Below are 24518 nucleotides of genomic sequence, written 5' to 3'. Positions count from 1 at the left end.
AATAGTGCACAGCTGTTCTTGCTGTATATGAAAGAGACACTGTTGTCTAGTTGTCTGAGCATGGGACATGTGACTATTTTATTGAGGAACACTTTTGATCTAAACCCAGGTCAGACATTCTGGGAATTGGGTGGGTCTGTGCCTCTGTTTCCCTCATCAGAAGATGATTCTGGCTAACTTAGCCAAAATTAATTTCTGGCACTGGGATTATCCTTTATTAGTTGCAATTCAAATTGTCTTGCTTGCTGGATGACCCAGGCTGCCTGAAATGGAGAAGATGTTTTCTTTACATTTCTCAAGTGCTGATAGTTTCCTTCCTTGCCACGACATCTGTCATCTGCCTGTCATTATGACAATTTGCCTTGAGATGAGATGAGATGCATGACATCCTTTAAGGATTCTGTTAATGCTTCTCAGTAGATTGACTCTCAGTAGTCATGAAGTCAGAGCATACGAGTCCTTATGCTAGGGAGTAGTCCTGAGGAAGTTTCTAAACTTATGCTGTATATACAGGCCGTGCTATAGAAATAATAAGTGACACAACATTTCCAGTTCCTGAATTTTAAATGTCTTTGCTATTCAATCTGCTGGATTTCAAACAACACTAACAGATAGGAATAATCGAGGAAAATAAGACACTCATTTTATGATGGCATTTATCTTACCAACTGTTTTAAAGAAAAATCTTGAATGTCTCATTTCAATATTGCAAGAGATGAGGGACGGTGGGGCTAGACATTAAAAGCTGCTTCATTTCTTTAAGACTTAATCTTAACTTCCAAGTCAGGAACTGTGAAGCAATGGAAGTGAGTTTCTAGGTCTAAATAGAAGAATAAGTGAAGATACTGGAAATCCTGCAGGGGATAGGATTTTAATTGGCTTCACTGAGTCAGCAAAAGCCATGTGAACAACGTTCTAGCTGTGCATTGCAGGGGATTTGCTAGTCATGTTGGAGTTGTAACCCTTTGGTATAACAGTGTGCATCAAGATAATGGGAGTTTAAATAGGAGGCAAATTGATACAGGGTACTAAGTACTGTAAGAGAATAGAGAGAGAATGATGCTAACGTACATTTGCAGTCTTGTAAAACACGCAGAAGGAGAGCCTATTGCTTCAAAATAAATTAGTCAGACCCCCTGCCCCCGAAAAAACCCTCTAAACCAATAAGACCACTCAAGATCAATTAAGAAAAGAATAGCTCCAATCGTGCCCCTACTGATTTTAAATAGTAATAAATTGGAGTTGATAATTGGTCATGGCAATTTCTGAATAACAACAAAGATCCATTTACTGCACTTTTATTACCCCTTCCTTGGGTCTGATGCTGACACACAAATCTCACAATATAAGTTTAATACATTATAAAGCTGCCAAGGGAATGGGGCAGGCACTGGATGCCTGACAGGTATCTAGGAACATTTCACCTCTAGGACACTGGTTCAAATTTATCCTAGGTAAAAATGACTAAAAGTTTGTTTCCATTTCATTGCTGGGCAGTGGCCTGGATGAGAGGAGTTTTGTAGCAGTCCAGCTCCCAGTGGGCAAAAATTCACATCACAAAAAAACATGATGGTGACTAATTGGCAACAATGTATGGCAGTCTGTCTCAGTGGAGAGGCTAAGGAATAAATGAATATGGAGGTAATGCTACCCTCCAGACCCCAGAGGTGGTCCCTCTGCATCCAGAGCAGAGGCATCTTGGTTGGACAGCCCTGTAAATAGAATTATAGAGTTTTGGGCCAAAAGGGACCACCAGATTATCTGGTCTGACTTCCTGTATATCACAGGCCACCAACATGACCTCCCATCTGCACACTAAAATTACTGTTTTACTATTTCACTAACTTAAATTAGCCTGAAGTATTAACAAGGAATTGAGTTTCCATGGTTGTCAATCTAGCACAATCAGTACATTTATCTTTATGGGTGTGATTAAAAATAAATAAAAAAGACTATACTGATATACTTTACCTCTGTTGTTGGAGCCACAGAGTGAAGGGAAAAAATAACCGTGGACTTTTTAGTTGTTTTCATAGTCTTAAGTCTACGAGTTAGATAAATTTAACTTTTTAAAATACTTGAAGTTAAATTATTCCAAGGCGGATATGTTAACAAAGTGTTTCATAATTCAACTTCAAATATTTAAATAAGTTCAGATAGCTGCATCAGCACTGAATCCTACAAATCCTCTGATAACCAGTGAGAGGCAGTAAAGATACAAAACTCGCATTGAAAGAAGCATTTTTTTTTTCTGATCAGTCCATCCCTGTAGATCTCACATAAGTTTAAAATATATAGATCTAGATCTTACTCGTGTGTGTGTGTGTGTGTGTGTGTGTGTGTGTGTGTGTGTGTGTGTGTGTGTGTGTGTGTGAGAGAGAGAGACTGCACTTTCATGTACAGTTATGGACATATGCTGTGTTCATTACAACTTGCCAAGTGAGGTGAGAAATAGAGGGCCAAAAAAAAAAAAAAAAGTGGAAGGAGAGAAGATTATATGCATGGTTTGGAAAAGGAAATTAGGAATCCTCATATTCCTGATTCTCTTTCCATTTCATGCTCCACCTAGAACATATAGGTACATTTTCACCAGAACATATGTATGTGGAACGGGTTTTATCTCCAGGACAAGATTTTATAGACACATTACTCTCCCCCTCCCCCCAAAGTCAAATTTTGTTAATCCTGCACTGGCCATGTTTTATTTTACATTTATTGTGTTGCATGGGGACATGCACAATAATCTCTGGTTGCCTAGGGGTGAACAATTGAACAAACTGCAGGATTCAAAGACTTCAGTGAAAAGTTATACCTTGGACTGTGCAAGTTATTAATGGAGAGCAAAGTTCACTGACAGCAATGTAAGCAAGCAGAAGTCCAGGTCATAAAGAATTCATTAGAACTTCTATTCCCTTTTGGAGTCGTAAGGGATCTTACAGGTGTTAACATTAAAATGATACAGAGAAAAATCAGTCATGCTGTATTGGACACACACACATAGGGCCCTAACATACCTACAATTAACATTGAAGCACACAGCAGCTCTCTTTGAAAATAAATCCATATTTAGAGACCTAATTGGTGATTTAAAGACCCTAATTTTAAGCCTCCATTTTTGAAGATCTTTTGTGACCTATAAAATGTTAATTAACTAGATGGTATTTATTTTTTTTCAACAAGTGTTTTCCACCTTGTGATATACTTAATACATACTGATGTGAGTTCCTCTAGCAATATATGAATACATGGTTTGGGCACACAATTACCTGTTTCACTAATTAAATAAGTTATGTCTTAGTTTCGTCAGGAAGAGGTAGATGTATACTGCATATTTGTAGCATCCAAACCATCAACAGCTTGGAAAGAGAGCCATTTTCATCCACAATATACAGAAACATTCCTGTGAAATGCTGTGCTAATAATTAATTGACTATTGACCTTTGAAATAATTGGTAACAACTTTTCTGACTCTACTTACAGGAGATGACCAGACCGAGAGAAAAGGCCAGGTTTTAATCCTTTTAGTGGAACAAGCTCTCCATTTCCAGGACTACAAAGCTGCTAGTATGCACTGCCAAGAGCTTATAGCCACAGGTGAAGTTTACCACTTTAATAAAAAAACAAAACAAAAAAAGTCCTCTCCTGAATTTTCTGACATGTAAAATATGTGACTCCAGACTGACTAACTTAACTGGTAGGTCAACCACACTTTGTCTGTGGAAATTAGAATATAGTTATTTAGAATACAGCAAGTGTAGAATGCTACGTTACCTACATAAATCACATGGACTACAGAACATTTAAGCAACAGTCACCTCTGGAAAAATGCAGATTTTCAGTTAGATTAATTCTGTGTGATCAGTCTGCGGGAATTATGTATTTTAATTTAGATATCCTTTATTTTCATGGTAGTGTCTCATAAATCTGTCCCAGCAGGGATTTAGTTTTAATTGTTTCCACAGTGGTTTATTTCCAAATTATTCTTGTGGCGGGAGGAGAAAAGAAATTGTTTTTCATTTATCTCATATGAATCCCCATGTGTGATACATTTGAAATCTTGTTCATTAATGAATATTCATTGAAATACTATTAAAATCCAAAGACCCCTATAGATCCTAGTGGTAAATGCATCAATTTCCATTTTGTGAAGACCTACGGGGCCCATTCATTCTTTAATCCTTTTCTATATAAATTCTCCATCAAAACATTAGCACATTACTTCATGAAGCTATGCTAGGATCTGGTTTCAACCTAAAAAAGTTAAATCAATTTATAAACTTCACAGTATAATGAAAGGCCTATTTATCATATCAAGTGATTGGTTTACTTATAGAAATAATTAAATAGTGAGGAAAGCAGTTATTAGTTATACAGTTGCTCAGGGGTCCTGTTGTATTACCCTGAGAACGTTAGGGACTATATTCATAAGGGGAACTTTTAGGCATCTGGCCACCTAGTGTAATTCACAACCCCAGGTTAGTCACCCAGGCTCCTTATACAATGTGTGGGTGGAGTTAGGCACGTTAAAAAAAGGATTCACAGAAGCCAGCACCCTAATAGGGACCCAGCCTCCACCCTTAATTTGGTGGAGTTAGGTGCTGAACTCCAGGCTGGAGGATAGTGCTTCCCTCTGCTCAGTATTCATAGTTGTAAACCCTTTTCTGGAGTTAGGTGCCTAATCCAGGTCAGCCCTTTCTTAAGGGAGGTGGTGGTGGTCCCTTCCTTAAATTATACTCAATAGGCCAGTGGTTCAAGTGCTCGCTTGGGGTGTAGGAGAGCTGGGATCAAATCTCCAGTCTGCTTCTACCCAGGTCTCCTACCTCTCATGTGAGTGCCCTAACCATCAGGCTGTGGAGTGTTCTTGGATGGGTCCTTCAATCTTTCCTATTGAAGCTGTTCCACTTTGTATGAAATACTTAAATATTCATTCGGACAGAGGGTGAGCGTTAATTCATAGGCCAGTGGTTAGGGTGGGCGTTTGCCTGGAAGGTGGAAACAAGACCCTGCTCTGAATCAGGTACAGTGGGGATTTGAAGCTGGGTCTCCCAGATTCTAGGTAAGAGCTTTATCCACTTGGCAATTGTGCAGAAGGCATGACACCAACACAACCTCCTCCACACTGTCTTTTGTGTGGGTTATGTCTGCTAAAAGCATACCTACCAGGACAGGCTCTGCAGATGAGAGAGACAACGGCACACCTTGTTTGTGAATCCCACCCGGCTTAGGTGTGAGCTAGGTGCCTATCAGTTTGGTGGCGTCTGGACTTAAGTGGCTTTGCTCATGCCCACATGTGGAAATTTAGATGCCTGGGAATTCTAGGCACCTGCAGGGCTAGGCAGCACTGGAGCAAGAATTTTGTGAATGTCTATGGTGCCTAAAGGTGCCGTTAGGTACCTTAGTCACTTTTGTTAATCTGGCCCCAGGTAATTTAGTAATAGGTACTGTACTGTTCTTACTTTTTCCATAAACGCACACACTGTGGAACTAAGCTCAGTCCTTTTGTGTTGTTTAGGGCAGGTCACATGTGGCCTTTTCATTTTTGAGTGGTCTTCCACGATTAAGATCTTCCCCTTGTCAGTTATGCACAGAGCAAGTCCCAGGATTTGGCTGAGGGGTTTGTAAGATCTCTGCCATCTTCAAACTTAACTAATTTTAAGTAAAGCCTGTGTATGGTGGTGGGAGAGGTTGACATATCCCCATAATCCCACCTACAATACGAAAAGTGGATCCCAGTTATTTGTGCTGTTTGTACATATTTACAAACATTTAAACAATGTTCTATGTTTCCCATATGATCTGGGGCCACTAGACTCTCAGCCACTGGAAGTGATTGTGTGCACTTTGGAGGAGTGTGATTCCTCTTCTGGTCCTACCACCCACATCCCATCCATCCAGAAGATAGCTAGTAGTTGCTTCGCGTTTCTCCTTGTTTGCCCAAATCCTATTTTAATTCTTGCAAGTCTAATATGGCTTATGGGAGGGGAAAGGTATAAGTGGAGATCGGGGAATGGGATAACAGAAGATAATCTGCTCCTGTGCTTCTCCTCTGTATTCTCCCGTGGTCCTAACACAGAGGAGTTAAATTATGTTATTTTAAAAGACAACACTGATCTTTTGCAGCAGCTGATCTATTCTAAAAATGTTCAGTTTATGCTGAAGCAGTCTGGTCTGATTTTTCTTAACATGGTGTCACTAAGGACAAATACACATGTATGGACACACACACATGACCATGTACCATATTAGTACCTAGAGTATATATAATGTTAGGTAGCTGAATTCCAGGGTTTTTTCCTTACTATGAAGTGCCTGTCTGTGTCTCTCTCATATGAAATGTTGAGAATTCAATAAGCGAGGCTATACTATCATCTGATTATTGATGATGATCAGGGCCGGCTCTAGGATTTTTGCCGCCCCAAACAAAAACAATTTTGGCCGCTCCCCCGCCCCCCGTTTTTTTCTTACCCCACCCCTGGCCCCGCCTCAACTCCGCCCCGTCCCCAAATCCCGAGCCCTGCCTCCTCCCCCCCAAGCTCTCAAGTCTAGGAGGGAGGGAGGGAGAGGGAGAAGCAGCGCGTGCACTGCGGCCACTCGGGGTCTCCCCCTCCCTCCCGGGTTTGAGAGCCTGGGAGGGAGGGCGAGCAGCGGCGCGCGAGCGGCAGTGAGTTAGGGCGGCCGGGGCACATTTTTAGGGGCGGCATGGCCCGCGCCAGAATGCCGCCCCTAAAAATGTGCCGCCCCAAGCACCAGCTTGTTTTGCTGGTGCCTAGAGCCGGTCCTGATGATGATGTAACCTTTGGCCATTGGAGAAGGTTGATTTTTTTTTTTTTTTTTTTTTTTTTGCTCAGCACCCCCACAATTAGATTATTGATTTTATGTGACTTTGCTTGGCAATCTTTTTGTTCCCTTTGCAGGCTATTCTAAAAGTTGGGAGGTATGCAGCCAATTAGGGCAATCAGAAGGCTACCACGACCTGAGTACTCGGCAGGAGCTCATGGCTTTTGCTCTGACACATTGCCCTCCAGGTGCCATAGAGTCACTGCTGGCAGCAAACAGTTCTTTGCAGACTCAGGTAGGATCCGTTTCTGTAAACTTTTCCTACGTACGCTGTGAATACTTATTTTCTGAAATAGGGGTAACTATTTTGTGTGTCCCCCCCCCAATCTACCTACAATGTGTCTTATCAATTTTCTGTATTTTTTTTACCTTACATTTTATATCTGAACAGTTAAATATTGCTTTTATAATACATTTTCTATAATAAATAGATAAGAATGCAGTTTCTTTTTTGTTATAACTAGTACTGTTGGATGGGCTCTATAGCCTCAGAGGTTTCTAAAATGCAGCATTGTCTGGCATATTGTTGACAGAATACTCTGTTCCAACTCTGTAGTACATTTGATTGGGATGTACAAATGTGTAATTCTTCTCTGTCAGTTCTTCAGCTTCTATAAGGATTTTGTGCATTGTACACAGCCTCATTTGTACACAGTCTCTTTAAATGCCCACTGCCTGTTCCAATGTTTTCTGCAGGTTCTGCCAAACATACAGTGAAATCCTGGCTCAATTGAAATAAATAACAAAATAAATAACTTCAGTGAGGCCATGATTTCACCCAGAATGGTTTTAATTATTTATAATGAGGATTTAAGTCCTGATCCTGCTATTAGCTCTTCACAGGATCAGGGCCCTAAATATCAATTTCATTATGTATGTAAAATCTGTAACTATCAGATATCTCATTATATGTATTTGAGAAGACTACTAATGTATGTATTTGAGAAGATTAACGTAAATGTTGTGCAGTGATTGAGTAAGTTGAGTAAGTCAAAACATTTAATTTCCATTGAGGTTGACCCTAGTTTTGCCAATGTGCACAGAGTTTTTCTGAATTGTTTCATATAGGGTACATTAGGGGAAATTGAATTTTGTATTCTGAAAAGTAACTTCTTACAAATTACATTGTATAGATTCCATTTATTCATCTGTCCCCGTTCCATACTGTCTTGCAATCAACAGAAGGGCTTAAGCTGGATCTCCCTTGTTAAAAAAAACAGAGGGGAAGCCAGCGGGACATTCTCTGTGAAGGCTCAGAGACTCTGGAATTTGTATCCCTCTAAAATCTGAAATAATCCAAAATCGGTAATCTTCCAGGAACAGTTCAATAGTAGGGATTGGATAGGGTTATTGGAGAGGGCTGGGGGTCTGCTGTGAGTTTTTTGTAGGTGGCTGACTGGCTGGCAGAGTTCCTGTTGGAATGATCATTTCTATGCTGCTAATTATTATTATTATGTATTATTATTATTAATGTGTTATGGTGCATAGAGCCTTGCATAAGTGTCATTTTATTATTGTAGTCTAAATTAAATACAGTAATTTATTAATAGTAATTCATATTGGGCTCCAAAGTCCCACTCAGAATTGTGTTGGTGCAGTACAATAACACAGCAAGGCATTGTATTTGTTCTTAAGAGCTAAGAATGTAAAAAAATAGGGGAAAAAAAAATCATGTACAACACAAAAGTAATGTGGTTAGGCTGATTACAAGCACAACTCGTTTTTCTTTCTGAAAATTATTTGTATATTTGTCTTATTTATATTACAAGAATGTATTTTTAAGTGTTTTGGAGGGTGGCAGCACATGATTGAAATTGGGGAGAGAAAGTGATTGTTGAAGTAGGAGAAAAGTAAGTAAAAGAAAGGGTAGAAGCATGATTGGTTGAGGGAGAGTTTGTTCAGCTGAAGGGTGCAGAAGGAAGGATCAGAGTAAAGGGGATCAGCAACTAATAGAAATACTGCAAATCATGGGTGAATGTGGTGGAAAGTTTGTCTGCCAGTAACTTCCATATTAAGGCCAACCCACTTACATACTTTCTTAACTGTATTACCATGGGTGGCCCCGTTGATTAGTGGGACTTGCCACAGTAGTGAAGAGAAGCACAAGTATATACATTTGCAAGATTGGGGCCTGAATATTTAGTTTATAAGTAAAACAGTGCTATCCACCTGGAATTGGAACTTATTTCAAACTATTTTTAGATAATATACAAACCAGATAATAATCCTATTCACTCTCCCATTACTGCAGTAGCGCTACATTACCAAGAAGAATGAAAAGCAGTAAAAACTTCTGTCAATACAGTGAATATATGAGGTAGATCTGTTGAGTAAGAAGATGCCATTTTCATGTAGTTACTTTCTTTAAAAAAAACAGCAGCAAAAACAGTACTTCATGGAAAATGCACATACAGTACTGAGAGAAGGTGTAGACATTTATGTCAGTGGTTCAGCAGGATGCCACGATTATTTTTTTTATTCTCCTGGGAGTTTTACCACCTGAGGTCCTTGCTTTCTCGTGACACTAGGTAGCTTGAATAATTGTGTATTATTAGTTTGCATGATAGCAGAAATAATGTATACCCCTTCTTTTCAGATTCTTTATCAAGCAGTGAATTACCAGTTACGCCCTTCAGAAGGAGGGGAGAATATAAATATCCCAGGACCTTCTTCGCTGGTCACTGAGGAGACTCCTCAGGTAAGTTTTAAAGTGAGAGTGTAAAATGACCACCATTGCATTCTGTTTTATTCTGTATCATAAGGAGAAACAGATTTCAAAGATTTCACCTAGCACAGCGTAGAGAACTTGAGATATTTTTCTGCTTTAGGCTTTGTGCTTAGCACTATCAAATAACCTAAGGAAACAACCAATAGATGATTTGTAATGAAGTTTTCTTGCTAATATATACTCCGAATGTGGTCTTGAATATCCTTGTCCAGTGGGATCTCAGCACTGTAAACAAAATAATTGAGAACATAAATAAATACAAAGGCAGAAGAAGTGGAAGACAAGACAAAAACCTAACATAAAATAAAGGAATAATTATTAATGTTGATGCTAGCCTTGCAGTATGGCACATATCAACATTGGTAAATAAACCATATGATGTTTGAATTTAGCCTTTTTTCTGTCTACATATTATTCACATATGAACATTTTATCTTTTACAAATTCATAATTTCTCAAACACTTTGTATGTACATACTTTCATAGGGTGTTTTTTTTTTTATGAGGCTTGAAGGCACCATTATGATCATCTAGTCTGACCTCATGCTTAATGCAGGCTGTAGAATTTCACCAAGCCATTTGTGTATTAAGCCTGTAACATCTGGTTGATGTAGTATATATCTTTCAAAAATACACATTCAATCTTCATTTAAAGCCCTATAGTAATGGAGAATGCTCTATGTTTTAGCTTATGTGTTGCTTGTAATCTATTAGTTTTGACTGTTTGATTCATTGGTGTAGTTTGTCACCTAAATAATATGACATTATTTTTTTTTTCTTCTAATTGGATGACTGAAGGTTTCTAAACAGGGTAAAAAGCAACAAAGAGTCCTGTGGCACCTTATAGACTAACAGATGTATTGGAGCATAAGCTTTCGTGGGTGAATTTTGGGGGGGAGCAGCAATATAAAATCACAAAGTTTTTTTTCCACTCCTGGTCTTTCAAGATTATTTGTAGAGACTGTAGACTCCAACCTCTCTACTTAGTACTATTAGTACTAAAGGATTTTAAGTTGTTGCTCTTACTTAAGAGTCAGTGAGTTCTTACCGTTGTTATATGGGATCATTTATATTTGCTTAAATATTTGATGTCATGTTTTTTGTAGATCATAATCTGTTGAGGTTTACTATGATTTAAGCTTTTGCACTTAATTCCTTTTCTCTAAATGACATTTTTATGTGTTAACCTCCTTTTTCACTTTCATGCTTACAGCTTCAACATAACTTCAATAATAGCACAATAGAATGTGAACACCTGGTCTCCTATAATGAAGGAATAGGAACCACCTAAATAGCAAGGAAGTGAAAATGCCTTTGTTAGAGTTTTTTTGGAGAGCTGGGAGTTAGAAGTTTGGTTAATCTCCTTCTTTTGGAAGAATAGGTTTTTGCTAACTTGGATTTCATTGGTTTTCCGTTTCATACAGTATATTGGTAATAGTCTTATTAAAAAAAAAGTAAAGAGAAAAGTCTGTAGTTCAGATTCTACTGTCTAAGGCTTATTCAGGCAAAATCCAATTGATTTAAGAGATCAGCCCATGTATATGTGGGTATGTATCAACTATATATTTGTTGGGGAGACCATCGGGGGGGGGGGGTTTACCATTGATTGCTAAAACATATTAGCTAGGGTTGCCAGGTGTCTGGTTTTCAACTGGAATGCCCGGTCGAAAAGGGATCTGGTGGCTCCGGTCAGTGCACATCCCCAGCTGGAGCCCCAACCCCCTGCTCTTAGCCCAGTGAAAATGAGAGAGTGAGCAAGGGTGGGGGAGAGCGAGTGACTCAGGGAAGGGAATGGAGTGAGCGGGGCCTTGGAGAAAGGGCGGGGCAGAGGCAGGGTAAGGGTGTTCAGTTTTCTGCAATCAGAAAGTTGGCAACCCTAATATTAGCTAACACTATTTGATTTAACTAATATTATATGGATAAAGCTGATAAAACTAGTACTAGATGGGCATAGCTCCCTCAACACACCATGTTTCACTCTCTCTAGGGCTCCAATAAAAGATTTTTCACTTGTTTTGCTAATTTTAACTTTTTATCCTCCCACAGTGAATTGAAATGAGGAGGCCTAGGGTGTGTTGGGATGACACAGGTGGGAACATAACCATCCGGCTCCTCTGCAAACCCCATTGTTTAGACATTTTAAAATAGGACTAGACAAATCATTAAAATAAATACTGTAGGGAACAATCCTTCACTGGCAGGAGGCTGGACTAGATCACCTAATTGGCCTAATCAGTCTTCAGCTCATGTAATTCTTTGAAGAACTATGTTCAGGAGGGGAAAGGAATTCCTCTATAATGATTGCCTCTTTCTTATTAAGCTCCTTTTTCCCCTTTGCACTCTTGTTGTATGCTGTAATTACCTCAATTACTAATCTAGTGGTGCTCAAAAAAAAAATCTCAATGTGCAAATTAGGACCTTGATTCATGAAGAATATTTCAGAATATTATAGCTAACATTATTAGAGTATATAAGTATAGTGCTTAGCCACAAGATGCTGTGTTATGTGTTAACAGGAGAAATAATAACCACAGTAAATTATGCCTCATAAATGAGGGCTGACTTTATACTTAATCTGCTTAATATTTAAAACCTACATTACATCTGCTGTAAAAATGATTTTATTTATATATCTAAGTAATGTGAAAATGTAATTACTGCGCATAGCACTTTGGCACGAGAGAAACTTGCAATTTCAAGAATATTCGTACTGTCCTTGGAAACAAGGTGTTTATTGATATTGCGGGAGGATGCATAATTTGAAAACATCCTTCTGTAAAAATTACAGATCTGCTTTTTGTATAAATGCTGTTTAAAGGACTCAACGTTTCTACTAGTTGCAGTTTAGTATTCTCTTTTGCTAGAGTTAATTATGCAACTTAGCCTATGCTTTAACCTGAAAATCTATTTAGATTTTAAAAATTGGCTACACCTGAGGTCTCGTATTAAAAACCACACTTATTAGCTTGTGACATGCATTGTACTTACCCTTTTACTAAGCATCAAATACTTTTCAAATGAGCTACAAATGTATGCATTATGTTTAGTGAAAGGCTCATCTAATTGAACACATTTAATGAAGAATTTGTATATGTAGGGCCTGAGCAGTGATAATGTATGTTCTCAGTGATTTAGGTGGAAGTCAGAATTACATTTTTTCTGTACATGGAAATGCTTACTTAATGATAGTGTCATTAGTTAAGACAATGAAGGGCAAATTCTCATCTCACTTATACCTATGCAGATTCAGAGTTCAGTCCATTGAAGAATCTGATTCTCAATGACATGACTTAGTAAATGTTGGTTGTAAATAGCTTCTAAGAGGAATATAGTAAATTCTGGGATCTGAACTCCAGTATTGTATAGCTGATTAAAAAGTTACATGAATGCGTATTGTGTAAAATTTGTGTAGAAATATGCACAGCATTTTTTGAAAGAATTAATGGGTTAGCTCCTATATCGCAGAACCTGTGAGAGAGATTTTTTTTAATGTCTGTATGCTTAGAACTAGCAGGTAATCAGACTAATTTTCCCTCTGTTGATATTCACCCCTTCTTGTCAACTGTTGAGAATAGGCTACTTCCACCTTAACTGAATTGGACTCTTAGCACTGACCCCCCACTTGGTAAGGCAACTCTCATCTTTTCATGTGCTGTAATATATATACTGCTTACTGTATTTTTCACTCCATGTATCTGTTTAAGTGGGTTTTAGCCCACGAAAGCTTATGCCCAAATTAATGTGTTAGTCTCTAAGCTGCCACAAAAAGAACAGGAGTACTTGTGGCACCTTAGAGACTAACACATTTATTAGAGCATAAGCTTTCGTGGACTACAGCCCACTTCTTCGGATGCATATAGAGTGGAATAAATATTGATATATATATATATATATACACACATACAGAGAGCATAAACAGGTGGGAGTTGTCTTACCAACTCTGAGAGGCCAATTAAGTAAGAGAAAAAAAACTTTTGAAGTGATAATCAAGATAGCCCAGTACAGACAGTTTGATAAGAAGTGTGAGAATACTTACAAGGGGAGATAGATTCAATGTTTGTAATGGCTCAGCCATTCCCAGTCCTTATTCAATCCTGAGTTGATTGTGTCTAGTTTGCATATCAATTCCAGCTCAGCAGTCTCTCATTGGAGTCTGTTTTTGAAGTTTTTCTGTTGTAAGAGAGCCACCCGCAGGTCTGACATTGAATGACCAGACAGGTTAAAGTGTTCTCCCACTGGTTTTTGAGTATTATGATTCCTGATGTCAGATTTGTGTCCATTAATTCTTTTGCGTAGAGACTGTCCGGTTTGGCCAATGTACATGGCAGAGGGGCATTGCTGGCACATGATGGCATATATCACATTGATAGATGTGCAGGTAAACGAGCCCCTGATGGTATGGCTGATGTGATTAGGTCCTATGATGATGTCACTTGAATAGATATGTGGACAACGAGAGACATATTTTTCCCTTAGCAGCATCCATAGAGGGGGAGCACCGCTGCGACCCCTGGAGTGGCTCCAACATATCGTGCCATAAAGGGGGCTGCATTCTCTCCCCACCCTCAGTTCCTTCTTGCCGCCAGTGAAGGTAGTCGGAACTTGCTCCAGCTTAGCTTAGCTGCAGCGTCTCTAGCTTAGTGGTATCCAGTTTCACTGATTACTTCGCTTATTGAACTTTCTTTCGTGAGTGCCTGGCTCGGGGCATGCCCCCTGGCCCAGGCTTCAAGTTGTGCGACTCTTGTCGCAACTCCATGCCCAGAAGCGATCCACACAATCAGTGTCTTCGCTGTCTGGGCGAGTCTCACATTAGTGACAAGTGCAAGATCTGCCACTCCTTTAAGCCCCGGACGAAGAAGGAGCGTGAGATCCAGCTCCGAGCTCTTTTAATGGAGTCGGCATTGGCCCCGGCACCGGTGCGTCGAGCCAACACCACACTGGGCTCCGCGTCTTCGGCACGTGGCGAAGCGCCTCCGGTGCGCCGTTCCGAATCGGCACCCGGTACCGCATCCTTGGTGCGCAGCGAGGCGCTGTCGACGTCCCGGCACCACTCCCCAGCTAAGAAGCAAGGGAAGTCTCAGCGGCGCCAAGAGAAGGACGGGGTGCAGCAGACCCAAGTTGGGCAGCCCGCGATCCCCATCGGGACGGAGACCTCCGACTCAAGTTGAGCGGAGTAGTCCAGTCTCGTCCGCGCAAGCCTCGCTGGAGGTACGCGTGCCTTCAACGCCAGAGGCAGCTCAGGCCGCGCGTGACATCTTGGCGCTTCCGGTGCTGGGAGCGCCGCCTCAGTTGGGCCCCCGGTCCCGTGGGAAGCCACCCTTGGGAGCCCATCAGCCCTCCCTGGAGGTGTTGGAGGTCGAGGCACCGTCCCGGGTTGAGGTGCCGAGCAGAGCCCCAAGACGCACGTTGACGAGCAGTTCCCACTCCTCCGCTCTTGGACGCCGTCGCGGAGGCGACGAGAGACGGTGCCGTTCCTCTTCCAGCAGCTCTGAGAGGAACAGGTCTCGACGCTGTCGGCACCGGTGCTCGTACTCAGGAGCCCACCATCGCAGAGGCCATGCCCTGAGCACATCTCGAGAGTCCGCGGCACTGTGGCCACAGGCGCCGCAGGGAGTCCAGAGACAGTTCCTCGGACATCTTCCTGTCAACATCGTCCAGGTCGAAGTCTCAGGGTAGGAGCCCTCACAACAGAGACCGCTCCAGTTGTTCGCACAGCACCGTGCGCTCTTCCAGGACTTCGGCTTCAGTACGCAGCCATCTCTCCCTGCATCTTGGGCCACACTGCGCCGCAACAACAACCAGTCCTGCCGCCCTATGCCCTCCGTTCCAGGCCATGCCCTGGCAGGGACAATGGTGCCAGTGGGCACCGTGGCCTCAGGCCCCTGCGCAGCCAGGACCTCGCTCCGTGGCGGGAGCCTCTCAGGGCCGACCCGCATCGCCTCCCCGGCACTGGGATCAGGCCGTGGGCGCCGAACCCCCGGCACCGACTCCGGCACTGAACCCGGACATGGAGCCCACGATGCCGTTGGCCGCCGAAGGCACTGCACCATCCACTTCTTCGGCACAGGGCCATTCGGTTGTGGTACCGCCTCCCTCTTCCCAAGAGGACTTTAAAGCACATCAAGAGCTGCTTCGGAGGGTGGCAGCCAACCTCGAGCTCCGGGCAAGAAGATGGAGGAGTCCTCCAATACTCTCTTCAATGTCCTCGCCTCCTCGGTACTGGGGCGTGTGGCGCTCCCTTTCCACCAAGGAGTCGCCAATATCACCATGGGCCTTTGGCAGACCCCGGCCTCTCTTGGGCCTATTTCTAAGAAGGCTGAGAGGAAGTACTTCGTCCCCGCGAGGGGTCTCGAGTACCTTTACACCCACCCAGCTCCAAACTCCCTGGTGGTAGAGTCAGTCCACCACCACGAGCGGAATGGTCAGCCTGCGCCCACGCCAAAGGACAGAGAGACCTTTGGAAAAAAGGTTTATTCGTCAGCGAGTTTCCAGCTCAGAGTGGCCAATCATCAGGCGCTTCTGAGCTGATACGAGTTTAATCTCTGGGGATCCCTCCCCAAGTTTGAGCCCCTCATTCCTGACAAGGATGCGAAGGAGTTCCGGGCGCTGATTGAGGAGGGTGCGACCGCCGCCAAAGCAGCTGTCCAGGTGGCTTCGGATGCGGCAGACACAGCTGTTCGTTCGATGGCTTCCGCGGTCTCCATGTGACGGGCGTCGTGGCTCTCACTTTTGGGACTGTCGTCAGAATCCCAGTCCATAGTGCAGGACCTGCCGTTTGATGGCAAGGCCCTTTTTGCTGACCAGACAGACACCCGTCTGCACGGGATGAAGGACTCCCACACCACCCTGCAGATGCTAGGCCTGTACATCCCACGTGCCAAGGACAAGCCCAGGCCTCAGCCCTCTGCTCCGCAAGCTAGGGGCAGATATGAACCCCCACCTAAGCGGCAGAGGGATCAAAGGCGCTGGTCCCAAAGCCATCCCGCTCGGCTCCATGGCTTGGGGCCTCGAAGGCCAAATGGCCGGGAAAACGGCGTTTTTGACTCGTTGAGGGGGGTCACCGGGCCTGTTGCCAGTGTACCCCCCACCCAGTTAATAAAGTTACCTTTTCTAAACCGTTTATTGGACTTCCGACTGCAGTGGTCCCATATAATGTCGGACCAATGGGTCCTCAGCACCATCTCCCAAGGGTACAGGCTGCAGTTTGTTTCAACCCCTCCCAACTGTCCCCCGTCCGGGCAGCCGGACGGGGCCCCAGAGCATGCCCTCCTTCTCGGCCGGGAGGTAGAGGTCCTTCTGTCTCTGGGAGCGGTGGAAAGGGTACCACGGGAATACTAGAGCAGGGGCTTTTACTCCAGGTATTTCCTCATCCCCAAGGCGAAGAGCCATCCTCAACCTGCAGAATCTCAACCAGTTTCTGGTGCGTTGCAAATTCCGCATGGTGTCCCTGGCCTGTATTATTCCATCTCTAGACCAGAGGGATTGGTTTACGGCGCTGGACCTCCAGGATGCGTACTTTCACATCCACATTTTTGAGGGTCACAGGCGCTTCCTCTGTTTCCTGGTGGGTCAGGACCATTTCCAATTTACGGTCGTCCCCTATGGCCTTTCTACTGCCCCCAGGGTATTTACAAAATGTCTGGCGGTGGTGGCAGCCCACCTCAGAAAAGGGCTGCAGATCTTCCCCTACCTCGACGACTCGCTGCTCAAGGGCTGGTCTCGCACTCTGGTGCAGCAGCAGACGAGCTTCCTGCTAGACACCTGCGGGGCTCTAGGCCTACTGGTAAACGAGGAGAAATCCACGTTAATTCCGGTTCAGCACATAAGGGCGCTGTTAGATTCCTGGGTAGCCATGGCCTCCCTCCCACGGGACAGATTCGAGATGCTCAAAGCGCTCATCTCGGTCACAGCCTTTCCAGTAACCATGGCACGGGTGTGCCTCCAAATCCTGGGCCACATGGCAGCTTGCACCTATGTGGTGAGATATGCCAGACTTCGGATGCGGCCCCTTCAGCTCTGGCTGGCCTCCCGGTATTCCCAGGCCAGGGACGGCCTGGACAAGGTGGTCACGGTGCCGCCCAAGGTGGTGGCAGACCTCCAATGGTGGTCCCTCCCGAGCAACATGCTTCAGGGTATTCCCTTCCAATAGCCCCCTCCCTCACTAGATCTAGTGTCGGACGCCTCGGACCTGGGCTGAGGAGCCCACATGGGGGATTTCAGGACCCAGGGTATGTGGTCACCAGAGGAACTAACCCTGCATATAAATGTCAGGGAGCTCAGGGCCGTACGCCTGGCGTGCGTGGCATTTCGGCAGCACATACAAGGGAGGGTGGTCAGAGTCCTCACGGACAACACGGCCGCCATGTATTACATCACCAAACAGAGGGGCACGCGTTCCTGGGCCTTATGCCAGGAAGCCCAGCTCTTGTGGGAGTTCTGTATAGCCCACAATATACTTCTGCGGGCTTTTTACCTGCCCGGCAAGAGCAACACCCTCGCAGACTTCCTGAGCAGGGTATTCTCCCGACTGCACGAGTGGTCCCTGCAGAAGGAGGTGGCCAGGTAGATCTTCCTACAGTGTGGTGCTCCCCAGGTAGACCTTTTCGCCACCTCCCAGAATCGACAGTGTCCTCGATTCTGCTCCAGAGCGGGAGAGGGCGACGGGGCACTATCGGATGCATTCCTGCTCCCATGGTCGGGGCCCCTGTTGTACGCCTTCCCGCCCTTCCCCTTAATAGACAGGGTCCTACAGAAGGTGAAGTCAGATGGGGCGAGGATTATCCTCATAGCCCTGGATTGGGCCCAGCAGCATTGGTACGGGTCCCTGCTGCAACTCTTAGCGGCCCCTCCTCGCAGGCTGCCGCTATGCCCGGACCTCCTCTCCCAGGAGGAAGGTCGTCTCCTTCATCCCAACTTAGCTGCGCTCCACCTGACAGCGTGGCTGCTTCATGGTTAAATGAGGAGGAAGGGAGGTGTTCTGAGGATGTAAGAAGGGTCCTGCTGGAAAGTAGGAAACCCTGGCTAAGGGTATGGCTAATTCGGCGGCTGGCAATCGAAGTTCTGGGTTCGACTTATCGCGTCTTGTCTGGACGCAATAAGTCGAACCAGGAAGTGCTCGCCGTCGACTGCGGTACTCCAGCTCGGCAAGAGGAGTACCGCGGAGTCGACGGGGGAGCCTGCCTGCCGCGTGTGGACCGAGGTAAGTTCGAACTAAGGTACTTCGAACTTCAGCTACGTTATTCACGTAGCTGAAGTTGCGTACCTTAGTTCGATTTGGGGGTTTAGTGTAGACCAAGCCTAAGTGGTATAGGTTCTCTATGTGGGCGAGGGATAGAGGTTCCTCTCCCTCTTCCGCGTCTATCCAGCTTGTCCTCGATTACCTCCTGTCCCTTAGGACCCAAGGCCTGGTGCCCTCCTCCATCAGGGTGCACCTGGCGGCCATTTCGGCTTTCCGTCACCCGGCGCAGGGCCTGTCTGTGTTTTCACATCACATGACAGCCTGGTTTCTGAAAGGGTTAGATCAGGCATTCCCTTACGCCAGACCCCCGGTCCCTGGGACCTAAACCTGAGCCTCACAGGGCCTCCCTTTGAGCTGTTAGCCACGTGTTCGTGGTCCCACCTGTCGTGGAAGGTGGCGTTCTTAGTGGCTATCACCGCAGCCCACCGGGTCTCCAAGCTCAGGGCCCTGATTTCTAAACCGACATATATGGTCTTTCATAAGGACAAGGTTCAGCTCTGCCCTCACCCTCCCTTTTTGCCGAAGGTAGTCTCGGCTTTCCACATGGATCAGGATATTTTCCTCCAGATCCTTTATCCTAAGCCCCATTCCTCTAATGAGGAACGCCGCCTGCACATGTTAGACGTGCGCAGAGCACTGGCCTTTTACTTAGACAGAACCAGGCCATTTAGGAAGTCCCCCCCGGCTTTTTATTGCTTCGTCAGAACACATGAGGGGGCGACCACTCTCTACCCAGCGGATCTCCCGCTGGATCACCTCATGCACTCACACCTGTTACGACCTAGCAGGGGTTTCCCCGCCTCCTATTGTCAAGGCCCATTCGACGAGAGCCCAGGCCTCGTCAGCGGCCTACGTGGCTCATGTCCCTATTCAGGACATCTGTAGGGCTGCTACGTGGTCCTCTGTCCACACTTTTTCATCACACTATGCAGTCGTCTCCCAAGTAAGGGATGACGCCGGGTTTGGTAGGGTGGTGCTCCGCCCAGGTAATCCTTGAATCTTTACACTTAAACTCCTACCTGCCTCCATCAGGGATAGCTTCGAGTCACCTATAGTGGAATACACACGAGCAATCACTCGAAGAAGAAAGGACAGTTACCTGTTCCGTAACTGGCGTCCTTCGAGATGTGTTGTTTAGGTGTATTCCACGTCCCGCTCTCCTTCCCCTCTGTCGGAGTTGTCTGGCAAGAAGGAACTGAGGGTGGGGGAGCACGCAGACCCCTTTATGGCATGCTATATCAGTGCCACTCCAGGGGTCGCAGCGGTGCTACCCCTCTATGGATACTGCTAAGGGAAAAACTTCCGGCACCGGTGCACGTGGCGAGCACGCACACCTATAGCGGAATACACCTGAGCAACACATCTCGAAGAATGCCAGTTACAGAACAGGTAGCTGTCCTTTCCTGACTCAAAGAGTTTATAATCTAAGGACCAAATCTTTGGCAAACTAACCACCTTCACGTTCTACAGCAGTCAATGGGCGTTGAAGGTGCTCAACATCCTGCAGATTGGATCTTTATCTAATCCATCTGTGGGTTTTCTATAGCACTCATGTCCATGCTCTCAAAGTGGAGCACAGGTTAATTCAATCTTAGTTCCAAAATTCATAGTGGATGTCATAGAATGTGGATGTCATTCCTATCTTATAGGAAGTTCTGTTGGGGTACATGTTTAGGGATAAAAATTCTTCCTGTTACAGAGAGCTTTACTTTGAACAAAAAAAGAGGATCCTGCAGTATATTATAAAAATTATTAGACTTTGATTCCAAATGGAACAACACAGCTAACTAAGCCAAGGACAAAACACACGAAAGCTACAATTTAAAACATTCCACAGCCAAACTACCTTGACCTGGAATGCTTTATCTCTGGCTCTCACAAGCTTTGTCCTGGCTTTAGTGAAGTGTATTGTTCTAGGAAAGGATTGGGAGCATGGTGGAGGTATCTGAAATCTGACTGGGTCATTTTAGTCATTAAAAATTGCTTAGGGATTTTTTTTTCCTCCTATAAAATTCAAATCTACACAGTTTTCTTTGACTGCTATTGATAGCTATATATTTAAGTTTGTTAAATGGTAAATTATTTTACAAACAGTGAGTAGTTTGATACCCTGGGATGTAAAGTTCTCTGTAAGTTCAAAGTATTGGTTTCAAAATTATTGTCTCTAAAATATATATTAAAATACGACTTACCAAAGTCACTAGGGGAAACTAGGAATTGAAACTATGGACTCCCAATATTCTGCTCAGATTGTTAGACTGTGCCTCTGCTGTCTTCAAGAATTAACCTCATAAGTGCCCCAGTTCAGGAAAACATTTAAGAACATTCCTATTCAGCCAGTCACTTAAGCATATGAATTCAGTGTGGATTTAGGCACATGCTTAAGGCCTTAGCTGAATAGGCATGGTCTTCTGAATTGGGCCAGGATTATATTTCTAGGACACAGTCTTTATTTTTGTTATTTTAAAACTTTCACTTTCTGATGGCCCAGACATTTTCACACAATTTTTAAAAAAGTATTTAGTTCAAATTTAATTGAGAAGTTGGTTAATTGTTTCTTGCTCTTATTTTCTTAGAAACTTGCATTAATTGGTCAAGTTTCATGAAGCATCCTCTTGGAAATAGTATAATGCCTTACAAAAGAAGAAACTATTTTTCTCTCTCTTTTTTTTTTTTTTTAACTTTCAAAAGCGGTACTATTTTTCTTTAAACACAATCTAAATAAATCCTGTTGCCATTTATTTTTCAGGAAGAGTAAAGATTCTGGCATATTTCGCTCAGCATGCAGTCACTTTCATCTGGTCAAGTGGGAATTGAAATTTACAATTGATTGTTCAGAGGTTGGCAGGAGGTCCCCTCTTTAGATCATCTTATTACTGTTAATAATCAGGGAGTGCTCACTTTTACAGGTTTTGTTGCAGGCAGAATGTTGTTGATGTCTTTTTAATGACAATGATAGATTTGGTGATAAGTGTCTTCCTTATTTTTGTACATTTAAAAATAAATCTAAAATAATGGGATGTGTCAGACTAGGACAAAGTAAAAATAATTTGCTGTTCTCAATTAATCTTTTAGAACTGCTAAGAGAAGACAGTCCTTTTAAAATGGACTTCATAAAACAGCCGTATAATAATACCTGGAAAATGTTGTCACATGATCTCTTAAGTAGATGATCTCTTAACTATTTCACCCACAATTTTGTGACTGCAGCTCTGATAGCTAGATATTCAATCGCTACCATTTGTGGGCACAGAATTGCAACTGAAAAATTAAAGAAAATACAAATCCCATGGTGGAAATTGGTCCCTAAACTGGGGGAAAAAGTCTATTATGTCACCTTGATTATCAGTTTGAAGTATACAGTACTACATTAAAGGTGCTAGAGAATAAAGTAGATTAGAGGTGAAATCCTTCCCCATTGAAGTATTAACTTCAGTGGGGCAAGATTTCACCTAAGTCATTTTAGCCACCAGTCCCTGTTTAGTGTGTAAAATTCTGTCTCAAGTTGTTGAGCTGAAAACTGGTAGTTCATATCCTCCTGCCAGTGTAACTGTAGAAAAGTGATTTTCTTTTGATTCAGTATCTTGTGTGAGGAAATTAACCATTATAACTTACTGGCTATTAAAACATCAACAATATGTATGTATATAAGTGAGTGTATTGTAAATATTACCCTACTGTACATTTGTGTGATTATCATCAATGGAATATAATTACATAATTTACAGCATACTGAAATCTGTTTGTTTTAATATGTAAGCTGTGTAAAACATGGAAAGAATTGTCACAGACCTCTCGGGAGTGTAACAATTAGTGACACAGAAATCACTGCAGATGTATCAAGTATTAATTCAAACCCTTTATTTGAGGTAGGCCTGACCCAGCAACCCAAATTTGCAAAACCCAGACCCTAAATTTTGAAAGACCTGACCTGAACCTGCCTTTATTGAGTTTGAATCCAGGTGTCTGCCGAAACACGTGTCTGTGTGGGAAGGGTGGGAAAACAGAATAGGCAGAAATCTCACAAGATCTGTTTGCAGCCTGTGAGAATTGCTATATTTGGTTAATGTGTCACAAAGCACCAGAATTTCAGAATCTATGAACATACACCTCTATCCCGATATAACGCGATCCGATATAACACAATTCGGATATAACGGGGTAAAGCAGTGCTCCGGGGGGGCGGGGCTGCGCACTCCGGTGGATTAAAGAAAGTTCGATATAACGTGGTTTCACCTATAATGTGGTAAGATTTTTTGGCTCCTGAGGACAGCATTATATTGAGGTAGAGGTGTACATACAGGTGCCGTATTTTCACATCAGTGCAGGTCACACAGACCCACAACATCAAATGGAGGAGCTGGAGAGAACCCTATTTTGGGAAGCTCTGATATGAAAGATTAAAGTTTTTCACCAGAAAAGGGTCTAAAGACAAGAGTTCCCTGCTGAGAATCTGGATGATTTAGTTGTGCTCTTTGGAAATCCACATAATCCTGGCTTTGTATGTTAAGACTGTTCATAAAATGTTGAAGAATCAATCCAGTGGCCAGTATGCCCAACCTCCCCTTTTCTATAAACTTCAGTATATCAGCAGAACAGTGGGACTAGTTAAGCAAAATAACCTTCAAAAATGTAAATGGCTGGTGTCCACAATATCATGAGATTAGAATTTAATGAGAAAAAGAATGTTCTACTAATCAAGAAATCAGCTATGAGATTTAAAAAGTGCAACATTGTAACTCTGCTTGTGTTTAGCTTGCTGCTAAATGAGACTGCTAATTGAAATAACTTATTAACCAAACTGTTATCAGTATGTCTTGATGCCATTGTGTGTTTATTATAGGCATTTGGCTTTATTAACTCATGGTGGTGATAATGCTGAGGTTATTTCTAACATTTGTTGTTGTGTGTTGCATACACTCACAGGAAGAAATCAGCATTCCTTCTAGCCAGTCTGCTGACTTGTTGTATTGGACCACCGCTAAAACCATGAAAGTTCTGTCTAATACAACTACAACGACAAAAGCCATGCTGCATGCAGTCAGTGATGGACAATGGTGGAAGAGGTCATTAACTTATCTTCGGCCATTACATGTAAGAAGTTACTAAAATCTCTCCTACTGACTATGGTCTCATGAATGGATAAACGTATAGGCTATATTCCTTCACAAGGAACTGCTAGTCCTGCTTCTGGAACCACTGGTAGTCACATTGACATCAAGGGGCCATGGATGACTTTTAATGTTTTCTTATATTTTGTTAGTCTTTCTTTTCCAAAATGAATAATACACACTCTTGTTTGGTTTGTTTGTTTGTTTGCTTGTTAGCGTTAGCTTTTTCATCAAAGAAGAGCAACAGGTCGATGCTAGTAAAATTTCAGGGTGTTTGGGGTGGGAGCTATAAGCAGTTGAAGCACCATTAAAGCAAAGTGTCACACTTTCTATTAACATTTAGAAAATCTCTTTACCTTCCTATTCGTTTCAGGTCCTATTCTTCACCTTTCTTTCCATACATATGTGCATTTTCACTAGTCTTTTTTTTATGGTGTCTGTGATTCTCTGACTACTTTTGCCAACTTTTCTTTGTTTTTAATAATTGATGAACAGATGAAACATGGGTCCTTATCTTGTAGTTTGTCATATGTAGTTAGCATACTCCTCTATTAAGCCCTATTGACTTCAGTGGAGTTCTGCATGGGTTCCATGCATGGAGTTC

The 24518-nt window shown here is 43.2% G+C and overlaps 1 protein-coding gene across 1 annotated transcript in view; it reads left to right on the top strand.

Moving 5' to 3' along the window:
* Window positions 1-24518, top strand: part of NBAS (NBAS subunit of NRZ tethering complex) — a 343164-nt gene that overhangs the window by 150362 nt on the left and 168284 nt on the right. The window contains exons 33-36 of the mRNA XM_034766908.1: window positions 3481-3594; window positions 6915-7072; window positions 9434-9535; window positions 23730-23897. Of these exons, the coding sequence (XP_034622799.1) occupies window positions 3481-3594; window positions 6915-7072; window positions 9434-9535; window positions 23730-23897 (542 nt within the window). The remainder of the gene's footprint in view (window positions 1-3480; window positions 3595-6914; window positions 7073-9433; window positions 9536-23729; window positions 23898-24518) is intronic.

Source organism: Trachemys scripta, chromosome 3 (genome assembly GCF_013100865.1).
Source record: "Trachemys scripta elegans isolate TJP31775 chromosome 3, CAS_Tse_1.0, whole genome shotgun sequence".
In the NCBI taxonomy this organism is placed as follows: domain Eukaryota; kingdom Metazoa; phylum Chordata; order Testudines; family Emydidae; genus Trachemys; species Trachemys scripta.
Note: the sequence above shows the minus strand (reverse complement) of the source record. Positions and strands in the feature narration are given on the sequence as shown.